Below are 12009 nucleotides of genomic sequence, written 5' to 3' on the forward strand. Positions count from 1 at the left end.
AACAAAATCTTGATCATTTGATTAATCAAAAAATGCAGTCAATAGAATAATTGCTAACAAAATAATCGATAGTTGCAGCCCTACTTGTTTTACTGGTCAGAATCAGAGGGCAATCCCAGTGTCTCTCCCAGTCTCCCAGTTCCTCAGTCACACAAAGAAAACCCCATACATTGACCTCCTAAAGGATTACAGTGTGGGGAGGTCATTGCCTGGTCAGAATGACTGACTGACAGCAGCATCATGGTAAAAACAACATACGGGCAGCGTTGGCCTAAAGGTTAGAGGAGCACGCTTGTGGCCGAAAGATTCCCGGGTTGATCCCCTGGACCAAAATCTGAGTGGGGAACACTCACCCCTCGCCCAAAGCTGTTGAATTACCCTTGAGCAAGGCACTGAACCACCAACTGCTCCAGTGGAGCAGCACAGTGGCCAACAGTAATAGGACTGTGGTTGTACTGGGAAACTCACAGTTTTGAATGTGTGTGTGATTTTGAAGCAGGGCGTTGCTGAAAAAGAGCATTCACAAACCTACCCTGGATGAATGAATAATCAGTTTTTACGTCTGGAGACTCCTGTCCAGGACAGGCTACAGACGCGCCTCCTTAGGAGACTTGGCTCAGATCTGAACCCATTTGATTTGGCGTTAGGAGCTCGTTGCGACCGCATGCCCTTGCTGACATCGACCCGAGGCAGGGTTCGAACCCCCATCCGCATGAAAGGCATGTGCTCTAACCGCTATACTAGGATGAATAAAGGGTAGAGAAAAAGAGAAGAAAAAAAGTCCATTCTACGTCCTTGAAATAGCAGCCAAAAACACCAAATGTGGCCTGGCTTCGACAGCAGACATGACATGGCTGACAGGCTGATGCCTTTCAGTGTCGTTAGCCTGTACATCTGTTGCCCAGCGTAGGCAAACAGCATGACTGACAGCATGTGGTGTGTTTGTGTTTTCACATGTCTCCCCGCTTTTACATTCCCTTCACTGGCTTTCATTTTTTGCTCGCTCCCAGTTCAAAACACTGGTGACAACAGTTAATCCAACTAATCGATAAGCGGATGTCCTCTACTTACGGACATGAGCTGGTGACGAAATGTATGTCATACGTAAATGTATGTCATACGCAGATGCACCAAGAATAATTTGGCCTTTACCTTCAGGACATGATCCAACCCCACAACTCACTTAGATCAGCTAACCCAGGAAGGCTGTTCCGAGACTTCCCGAAAAAACCCTGGACAACGCTCTGCACGTACCAGACTCTTCTCCCTTCTGGCTCCCAAGCTGTGGAATGACCTTCCCCCCTCAGTCAGAAATGCAGACTCACTACCCAATTTACAGTCTGAAAAGTCACCTCTTCAGACTCAACCTCACCCCCTAGCATTCCTCTCTTCTTGTATGCTTTCTTGAGATTTTCTTCTGGGATAGATGCTACGCAGATAATGTTTGTTACTTTTTTTTTTGTTTACATTTGTAGATTTTAGATAGCATGTTGTTTCAAAAGATGCTAGGTTTGATGTTTACCTGGTGTCCTCGTTACTTGGTAGCGCTAAATTATTTCCTATACACTTTATTTAAGTGACCATTTACCCTGTCATTTGATGACTAAGGTTCATGACATTTACGCTTACACTTTGTAAGTCTCTCTGGATAAGAGCGTCTGCTAAACGCCTACATTGTAAATATGTTTCCGTTTAAGTATCCTACTTGTTTGTTAGCCTTGAGGACGGTCCTGAGAGTAGCGATCTGTTCTCTCTTGGTGCTGAGGAGGGACTTCAATTTCAGGACTTCCTCCAGGAGGGTCTCAGGATCCCGATCTGCCTCGATGCCGCTGCACAACGCCGAGCACGGCAGCGCGCCCCTCTGCCGACAAAGGTCCACCGCCACCTTAGGGAGCAGACAGTAAGTTGACACGGGCCTTAAAGAGGTTCAGACATCAGAGTCCACAAAAGACAATTCTGTTTCACTGGCAACGCTCTTGGGCATTAGGTCAGTGTGAGAATAATCATCTTTGAGAAATCTTGACATACTCTTAAAGTGTTTTACTCCTCCTGTGTCCAATTATTGGTTGGCCAATAAATAACTAAATGCCAACCAATCTGCTTAAAGGCTCAGAAATGAAGTGTGTTATGCAGTGGAACATTCTCTGCAAGGGGATCAATTTTTTCACAGTGCGCTAGAGCTCTGTTGACATTGCTGAAAGAAATTAAATTTATATCTCTGCAAAATCACAGCATAATTCTGCACAAATATTATTATTATGAATATTATTATTAACCACTTGAACCATAGCGTCCCTATTCTTCGGCAAACATTTGGCCAAAAAAAAGGTAAAAGCTCACAACGCAAAGAGATTCGATGTAAAGGGAAATAGAGGACCTAGTATAGAGCTAGGGTTCAAGATAACTAAATAACAAGAAAATGCTTTTTTGCATTGGAACAGATGATCTATGTGATGCTCAGTCAGAACTGACTGGTGCAGCTCAACTTCGACCTCTAATTATCTAAGCTAGTCAGACCTACACACGGGTTAGAACATGGGTTCCCAAACTTTTCAGCCCGCGACCCCAAAATAAGGCGGAAATTGACTCGCGACCCCACCTAAACCTGGAGGTCATTTATGCACATAAACTTGCACGTTCGGTGTGCATTTGTAATGTGTTAAAATGGTAAAATGTACCATTTGTGATCATTTTAGATGGTATTTCATCCATTCTGTTGAATAAAAAGTTAAAAAAAAAAAAAAAAAAAAAAGTTTTTTTTTTTTTTTTTTTTTTAATGACCCAAAATAATTTCGCGACCCCACGTCAGTCTCCCGCGACCCCAAGTGGGGTCGCGACCCCTACTTTGGGAACCCCTGGGTTAGAAGAAGGTCAAGGCCGTGGGGCCGTTCCTAGAGAGACTCAACCACATCAAACTGTCTAGGCTCAGCATTATGTCTACTAACTCTCCCACAAACACAAACTAGTACTGGCTGTGTAACCATATGCTAATTATCAGATTCAGTACACATTTTTTTAGCTCTCAATTCGATTTGATTTTAAATTCTTAGGGTTAAAATGTATTCTGGTTGGATTAAGACAAAACTTGTGCATGGAAAAGTATTCATTTTGTCAACAGCATGCACATTTTGAGCACCAGATGGAAAATGAGGAGAGCAAAAGGGTGCCATGATGCTGACTGATTATAAGGGAGGAGGGATTCTCTGCAGCTGCCATCCTGCATTAGTTAAACTCTTTCACTTCATGCACCTCCTCCGCTCTCTCTCTCTTTCTCCGTCTCACATCCTTCCCTCCCACTCTACAATGACAGGATGTGCACACTGAATTAGATCAAATATAGGGGGAAATGAGAGACCCAGGGAAGCGGATGAGTGAAGGAGAATCATGACAAATTTACAGTTTTGAATTTTTTCATTACACTGTGTCCAATGTTATTTATCTTTTTGAACTTTTACACCCCAATGTACATTTTGCAGTGATCAAGCAAGAATGTTGGAGTAGTAAAGGTAAATTATTTTGTTTAAGGGAACCTGATAATCCCACCTTAGAACAGCAGCAGTGCTCTCATAAACTCTAGATGTGCTGAACTCTAGATGTGATGAACACTAGCTGTGATGAACTCTAGATGTGATGAACTCTAGATGTGATGAACTCTAGATGTGATAAAGTCAGGACTGTCTTCCTACCTGGAGATGTTTAATCTGACAGCGGATGACCGCTACCAGGTTGCGGACATTGGAAGGGTCCCTGAAGTCCAGGGTGGGGGACCCTGGACAGCTGGGGGGGTCACCGCTGCCGTTGTGTCCGGTGCTCTCCACCTCCCCCATGAACTGCAATGCTGCCGCCTTGGAGATCAACAACTCACTGGTGCGCTGCTGCTTCCCGCGCGCCTGTGGGTAGGAGGACCGGCACAATTACTACATAATCACCTAATCACAATTATTTGAGATGAGCAAAATTGTTTTGCATAATCTTTTCCATGTTGAAACATGTTGGAAATAGCAGATCTACAAGCTCACAATGCGTTGCAATAATACGCGCTGTGAGCTTGTAGATCGGCTATTTCCACTATTTTGGAAACATTATAAAGTATAAAATTGAATTGATGAATGAAATGAATGAAATAAAAATCACGATCACACACATCAACTACCTGCGGGTTGAGGTGGTGCGACCTCCTCCCGCTGCCCGCCGCACCCCCTCGCGCCCCGTCCCTATAATAGTCCAAGGTCACCCGCTTGGGCGTCAGGTTGTTGCACACGCAGATGTGGTGGTAGAGGTTGGACAGCTCCTCGGAGAAGGCCAGCAGCTCCTCCTGGGCCACGCTCAGGTGGCCCTCCGAGTCGGTGGCCACCTGGCGCGTGGCCCCGATCTCCTTCTCCAGCTCGCCGATGCGGTCCTGGTCCTGCTTGCTGGACTTGATGCACTGGCGGATCTTGTCGGCCAGCTCCTGGGCCTCGGACCGCCAGCGCTCCTTCTCCTGCTTGCAGCGCTGCTCCAGGTTGTTGTAGCGCGCTCCGGCCTGCGACAGCTCCTCGCGCAGCTGGAGCAGCTCGTCGCTGGCGGCGCGCATGCGGGCCTCCAGCACCTCTGTGCTCTTGGCGTCCAGCTCGTAGTCGAAGTCGGTGTTGCCGTTGTCGTCGTCGTCGTCTCCGCCGCCTCTGCCGTTGTTCTCCCGCTCCGCCGCCTTCTGGCGGCCCTGCGCCGCCTCCAGCTGCTGGGTCAGCGAGCCCACCTTGTCCTCCTGCTGGCCGAGGAGCTGCTTGGACTTGACCAGCTGCAGTTGAAGCTCCTCCACGGTGGAGGTCAGGCTGGACTTCTCCCGCTCCGCCTACGAGAAAGACGCAAATATAAATTGGAAATGTTTTGGGGGGTTTTAAGCAGTGGTTCTCAAAGTGGGGCCCGGGGGCCTCCCTAGCAAAATGCGTTAATCGAATCAAAATCAGTTTGACCACTTTATCACAAAAAGCTCACAAAGTGTTGTAATGTGTTGTGAGCTTTTTTTTTTATAACAATTTTGAATAATTTTGAAAGATTTTAACAAACCAAATCTTAATCTTAATGTAAATCAAAACCTCTTATAGTGGTCCCTGGCACACAATCTTTTCAAACGGGGGTCCGTGGCCAAATGCATATCAATTTGGGGGTCCTTGACATGAAGATGTTTGAGAACCACAGTTTTAAAGATTATATTTAGGCCCGTTTTGTTTGCTTTGTAGATAGAAGAGTGTAGGAAGGAGGACGCAGAGTGGGATAATGAAATGCTACAGGTCTCTGGTTGGGAATCAAACCGGGGGCGCTGTAAACATGTGGTGGCCACACTATCTGGTCAGCTACTGCAGCAGCGACTACTACTCTGAATGTTTTGATGGCTACAAACAAAAAAGGAGTAATTTGCAATTGTTTCATTTCATAAAACCTTCAACATGCCGTGCTTTTTGGGCATGTCATCATGCATTCATTGTAACATATATAACAAATAGCCTATGTACAAGCGCACATTACAACGCATTGCAAAGCAACGTGTTGTGAGATTGCATATCTGCTATTTTCGCTATTTGTCGTATAACAAATTACATGGGGTTTAAGTAGTTCATCAACTTCATAATCTTCAGGCCGAGTCCATGGCAGGACTATTTAAAGATATTTCAAAGGCCTTAAAACATATATTTCAGAATGCACCCTCCACTGCCTTTAATCTGCTTGCATTATTTATGTAAAGGGGCACACGAGGTAGACTGTGAACCCAAACCACTCATCTCAGCTCCTACACTCCCAACATCTGCTGGGCAGACGCTAACATACCCAACCCCCCTTCTCTGAGTACATTATGAATTATACATTTCATTCAGGAAAGGAGCAGTGGTAAAAGGTCAACGACATTCTTCATTTTCTAAAGTATACTTTATTCCCTGAGCATAATTAACAGGTGGGAATGACACTACAGATGGCGCATCGGCGCGTCACTGTGCTAGTTTGAACAAAGACACGCTCTTCCGTCCGTGTCATGAAACAGGATGTGGTCTAGAACAGGAAGTAGCTGCATACATTAGTCATCATCCGTGTTTTAGTGGGGAGCAGTCAAGCAGGAATAACCTGTCTGGCAACCTCGATGTGCTTAATGTATGTATACGCCATCAATCACACGACTGTGTTGCTTGACGACAAATACTGATCTACAAGCCAACAACATTGTGAGCTTATAGATCTGTTTTGTCAGCAAGTGACACCGACACCGCAAGCAACACCGTTGTATGACGAGTATACCGTAAATAAGGCTTTACTCTGCTTCCTCAATATGCTAAAAACATGTTTATGTAGTATCTAGTTTATCTAGTGTGAGCATACACAGTAAAAGTGCCATCGCAGAGGATGTGGTGTTCCGCCTGTGGCTTCTGCTGACATTGTAAAAGTGTTACTAATGACATTCACATCTAACCCACAAACAATTATCATGTTCCTCTTCCTCATTATTTGGGAGACTGGGCAGACCTTACAGACACATAATAGCCTGATATCACACTGAATGCTTCAGTCTGACATTGTTGAAATGAAGGATAATTCCCATCACTACGTTCCTCACCAGTCACCTCAGCTCGTGCACACACAGCTTGACAACAGCTCCTGGCACTGAATGTAATGACTAGTCATTAGGTGACACCCCCCTTCCTCCCACCCCCATGCTCTAGAATTGCTTTGTCAACCGGGAAAACAGCAGGTTCAAAACACAATGCCAGGCCAGAGAAGCAGTCCTCTCAGTGAAGGGGGTGGGGGGAGAGAGATGGTGGTCTATGGTCTGGACCCATGCAAGTAATAAAAATGGCAGTGGTGTATTGGTGATTTCTTTTTAGGCGGAACGCTATTTAAATGACGTCACACGCTCGTACGGCACGAGCACATCGCATGCATCTTATTTTACCTTAAAGTAGGAAACATGTTTGTATACGAAATTACTAGTTTTTGGATTTAAGTTTTAGTCTTTTTAACAAGGAATGCCTTGAATTAGTCTTTAGGAGCTGAAACTAAACGTTTGCTTTGAACGAGTATGGGGGACGCGTTCTAGCGTACCTGTGTGTACGCGTGAAAAAGACATTTTTCGTGAAGCAACCAAAACACCAATGAAAGATTGCAATAAAAGCTAGTGTTCTTGTGGTGGGTTGTCTCTTTGTCATTATTAAGACAACATGTATTAACATTAAAACTGGATCAAAGGATACATTTTCACCCTCTTGAGTAAAAATGACTGGACGGACAACTAGCTACGGACATCTAGCTTGTTAGGACTCTTATGAAGGATGGACAACCGACTTGGTAGGACTCATATAAAAGGATGGACAACCAGCCTGGTAGGACTCAAAGGACGGACAACCAACCAACCTGGTAGGACTTATATGAAGGACAGACAAACAACCAACCAACCAACCAACCTGCATGAGCTGTTGTTTGAGCTTCTGGCTGTCCGAGAAATGCAGCTCGCTGAGCAGGTCCGACACCAGCCCGGAGGTCGGTGCGCGCAGGAACACGTCGCTGTTCCGCGGCGTGGAGAAGCGCTGCTGGATGAGGCCGTTGGACCTGGAGCCGCCCGAGTGAGGAGCGTGGCCAGAATTGGGAGCGGAGCCAGGGCCGTTGTTATAGCCGCTGTCCTGGTCCTCTCCCTCTCCTCCCTCTCCGCCCGGACCCTCCTCCTGGCTGTCGTCCAGCTGGTCCAGGTGGAGCTCCAGGTTCCCCACGGAGTCGAAGGGGTTGAGGGACAGGGCGGAGAGCTCCCGCCTCAGACTGTTCTTCTGCTCGCGCTCCTCCTTCAGGGCTTCCAAGGCCTCATCCAGCTGACGCTCCGCGATCTGACGGAGGCGCGCCGCCTCGTCCAGCTGCGCCCGCAGCTCGTCCTGCTCCTCCGCCTTCTGGTTCACCTCCAGCTTCAGGGTCTCGAACTCCACCTGGAGACAAACCCAGCTCTCGTCAGGATTGATGGATACTTTACTCCATTCAATCCAGGAACGCATCTGTGTAATTTTTTAGATTTCTTTGAGCTATTCAAAAATAGCAGATATACAAGCTCATAGCGCGGCACTGCTATGAGCTTGTAGATCTGCTATTTCTTTTAAGATCGTGAAAATTCGTGAAAATCTTTGAATATATATATATATATATATATATATATATATTTTTTTTTTTAAATCCAACATTTGTAACTCAAATCTTTACTGCTGGTGGGGGGTCCCTGGAACTAAATATTTTCAAATGGGGGTCCGTGGCCAAATACATATACTTTTGGGAGGTCCTTGACATGAAAAAGTTTGAGCACCACTGATATAGCAACATATGTTTTTTTGTTTTTTTTTAAACTGCTAGGATTTAGAAGACCTTCGTAGAATCCCCAGAAGCATTACGATTTGAGTTACAAATGTTAAAAATATATTCAAAGATTTGCACAAAATCTTTGAATAGCCAAAGTATAAAATATGGATAAAGTGGTTACACAGCTGCGTTCCCGGTTTGAATGGGTTAATAATGTCCACTAATCCTGATAGATAGGATGGGTAAAAACATTTGCCAAAATTTCACATATTGACAATTTGACAAATGTACAGAGACAAAAATACCCCAAAGGAGTTGGGTCTAAATTATAATATTTGTTTACCTGGCATCCTAGTTTCTTTGAAGCACTAAAGTGTTCGCACAAAATTGTTCTCTTTGCACTCTACTTACAGTATGTGACCATTTACATTGTCGTTTGTTGCCTAGGGTTCATGTCATTTACTAATTTCACACACTTGTAAGTTGCTACGGATAAACGCATCTGATAAATGCCTACATAGTAAATTTTATGGAGCCACAGTGCTACAGCACATCCAGTCTATCAATGCTGACTGCACTCACACTGCTTCCAAACGTACTTTAATCACCAGAACTGTGCCAAGGCCTCAAACCTTTAAATCACACTCTGTTGTACAAACGTGTTCCGTCCCACTGCCATTTAGACGCCAATAATACTATTGGCATCATTCCGCGATGCGGAAAACGGAATCGGGTCATAGAAACGAAACGGCTGACATAACATGGAAGTGTGCAGAATTTGGAGATTTGGGCCAGATTATACAAAACTGGTGTAACCATAAGTGTGACCATCTATCAATCCATTAATTCACCAAACCTGTGTATGTGTGTGTGTTTGACTGTCCCGGGAATAACTCGGGCACTACCCAACGAACATCAAACATGGCATGTCAACATCAAACAGTGCCGAGTGTTAAATCAATTGGACCAACTGTTTCTTAGAACCAAAAGGACGGCGGGCGCACTGTGTCCGTGTGGTTGGGGGGGGGGGGGGGGGGGGGGGGGGGGTGTAGGCACCGGCTTCCCGTTCCCTGATTGGCTAACCCGACCCATCGGCCTCACTGACTGGCTGAGCTTTGCGTGAACATTTCTACCGCTTCGCCAATGTAAGTGGCAGCGTGTGAGAAAATGTGAGATAAGCCTGAAACTCCAACATGTCAGACAACATGTACAACGACTAGATCAGGTGAAGAAGTATTGCACAAATGGGTGGGCATGTATTTGTGGCACACAAGTAGGCTGGTTCCCCAAGGGCACCGGTCCAGTGTTGCTAATTTTCAATCGTTTGTGGGTAGATTATCTGTCTCTCTCTTAGCAGAAATCCTTTTTATGTAAATCAACTACCTTGCTGTTGATTAGTCACACGATTCAGGTACTCAAGGAGACTGGCAAAGGCTATCAAGTTAACAGGGAAGGTTCGACACCCCATATCAACTTTCCACGAGTTGACTGAATAAAAATACTGACGTATACAACATTAATCAGATGCCAGTACAACAGACAACACAGTCTGTGGTACACAGAAAAGTTGTGTTTCATCTTCATAAAGCTTGATGTCTATGAACACCAGGTCAAAACAAACAAAGAAAACAGCTTTAGGATTAATGTTTCATGTTCTACGCATTTAATTATAAATTACTTCCATGTCACTGACTATATTGTATTAGAGAATTATCTCTTAGGCAGCATTTCATAATAATTATCTGATAAATAATAAAAAATAAAAATAAGTATTATCTTTGAAATGTCTTGCTGAAGTTCAAGTCGGTTATACAGTAGGAAAGATTAAAGTTGAAGTATTCTTCAATTTATTAGATTGCTTGGTTCGGTGAAGACAATCTATAAACTAATAGTTGGGATTTTGTCCCATTAGTTACCATTAGAAATAAAGACTGGCATTTATGGATATACACAGCATCATGGATGGATAAAGTCTGACCTAGTAAAGTCTAGTAAAGTCTGACCCAGATACATGTGCCAGTGGGGATAAGTGTTGGCAATGATACACTGGAGTGCTTTTAATTTGAAACTACGGATACAATTAAGGCATTTAGCAGACACTCTTATGCAGAGCAATTTACAGGTGCAAAATCAGAGTACATGTGAACCCTAGTCAGCAAATAAATAGTCACAAGTAGAGAACGTAGAAACTAGGACACCAGGTAAACATCAAACCTAGCATATGTCGGATTGTAACGCATTGTGAGTTTATAGATTGCCTATTTTCGTGGTTAAGCTATATCTACAGGGAAAGGGAAACCGTTCGATATTCATGTACATTTGCAAAGCGTAAATGTACTTCAGCTTCAAACAAACAACACTGCTGCTCATAATGTGGCAAACAGCATGAAAGTGGCGGAACACATACTTTGGAAAATATGTGCTGGAACTGCTTGTTCCGTTGTAAACAGTTTACGCTGTCGTTGGGTTACTGCACAGACACATGGTATTGGGTACAAACAAAGCTTGCTCTCACCCTCCAAGGAAAGGTCATATTTTTCAGGCTGACACAAACATAGATTTACTCACACTCGCAGGCTAAAGCTGATGGATGTCTTTTCTATGGTCCGACTGGATAATAAACATGGATTTTCTGAATAAATGTTCAGGTCAGGATACCAATTTCATCCAATCAGGAGAGAGAATACAGGATAAAATAGTGAAATTGGAAGCGATGATCATGAGACGAAGAAATGAGCAGACAAAATTGGAACACTATAACATTGGAGCTGATAAATGATCTTTGTCTTTCCTGATTGGATAAAATTGGTATCCTGAATTGAACATTTTCTGTTTACTAAAGAGCTGGAGAGACGGAAAAGACTTATGTTACTGAACATAGAACTTTAACTTTAAACAAAAACATATCCCTTACAGTACCTTTTAACACACTGCCACAGCCCAAGTAATTTAAATAAAGTAATTCATAAATTCAACAAAAACAGGCCCTTAAATTACCCAATGTTCAGAATAAAACTCAGGGACAACACACAGACAGCCAGTAAGTGAAGCTCATCAGCATTCACAAGTACCCCCCCCTCCCCCCCTCACAAAAACACAAGATTCTCACACACACACACACACACATTCTTCTTCCTCCTGTCTGTTAGTGAGAAAGAAAACAACTCAGCTCAACAGTGCCAGCTGCTTGAACGGCGTCACCTTATTTATCAAGCCACTCAGGACTGTGTACGGAGGCACTTTTTTTATTACATTTTAAAAACAGTAAAATAGGAAAGTAGCGGGTCTTTAAAATCATTTAGGTTTTGAACAAGTTTTATGCCCAGTTCTTATTGATCAACGCAATCACCCAGAAAAGTATTAACAAATTGAGGTTGGGTGTCTATTTCTCAACAAAATAATTAATGCAAAAAAAGTTAAACGCATAGTTTCTCTTATTACTTCACGTCTCCAAAAACAATTGTATTTATAGGGCGATGAGGGCATTCCTATACATAAACATTGGGAAGTCAGAGCAAGAGCAAGAATGCAGTATTTAGGCTCTATTCACAGTAAATCCTTAGTGTTAATGTACACAACTCATAGTAGTGAACCAAATGGGCCCTTACGGGGTCCATTTGGTTCCATTTTAACACTATGAGTTACATTAACAATGAGGATTTTTACTGTGTTGTCAGATGTGTTTTTAAGATGGAGACTGAGGGTTTCACT

At 43.8% G+C, this 12009-nt stretch overlaps 1 protein-coding gene across 6 annotated transcripts in view; it reads right to left on the reverse strand.

The window, feature by feature from the left end:
- LOC311053901 (protein bicaudal D homolog 2) overlaps positions 1-12009 on the reverse strand; it is a 30122-nt gene that overhangs the window by 7849 nt on the left and 10264 nt on the right. For 5 of the 6 annotated variants that reach the window (XM_084069682.1, XM_084069681.1, XM_084069686.1 and 2 more), the window contains exons 5-8: positions 7428-7937; positions 4145-4831; positions 3687-3890; positions 1706-1885 (exon numbers count right to left, since the gene is read on the reverse strand). In XM_084069682.1, the coding sequence (XP_083925808.1) occupies positions 1706-1885; positions 3687-3890; positions 4145-4831; positions 7428-7937 (1581 nt within the window). The remainder of the gene's footprint in view (positions 1-1705; positions 1886-3686; positions 3891-4144; positions 4832-7427; positions 7938-12009) is intronic. The other variant, XM_084069685.1, reaches the window with a different exon arrangement.

This window comes from Gymnoscopelus microlampas, assembly GCF_963454915.1.
Source record: "Gymnoscopelus microlampas genome assembly, chromosome: 10".
Lineage (NCBI taxonomy): Eukaryota > Metazoa > Chordata > Actinopteri > Myctophiformes > Myctophidae > Gymnoscopelus > Gymnoscopelus microlampas.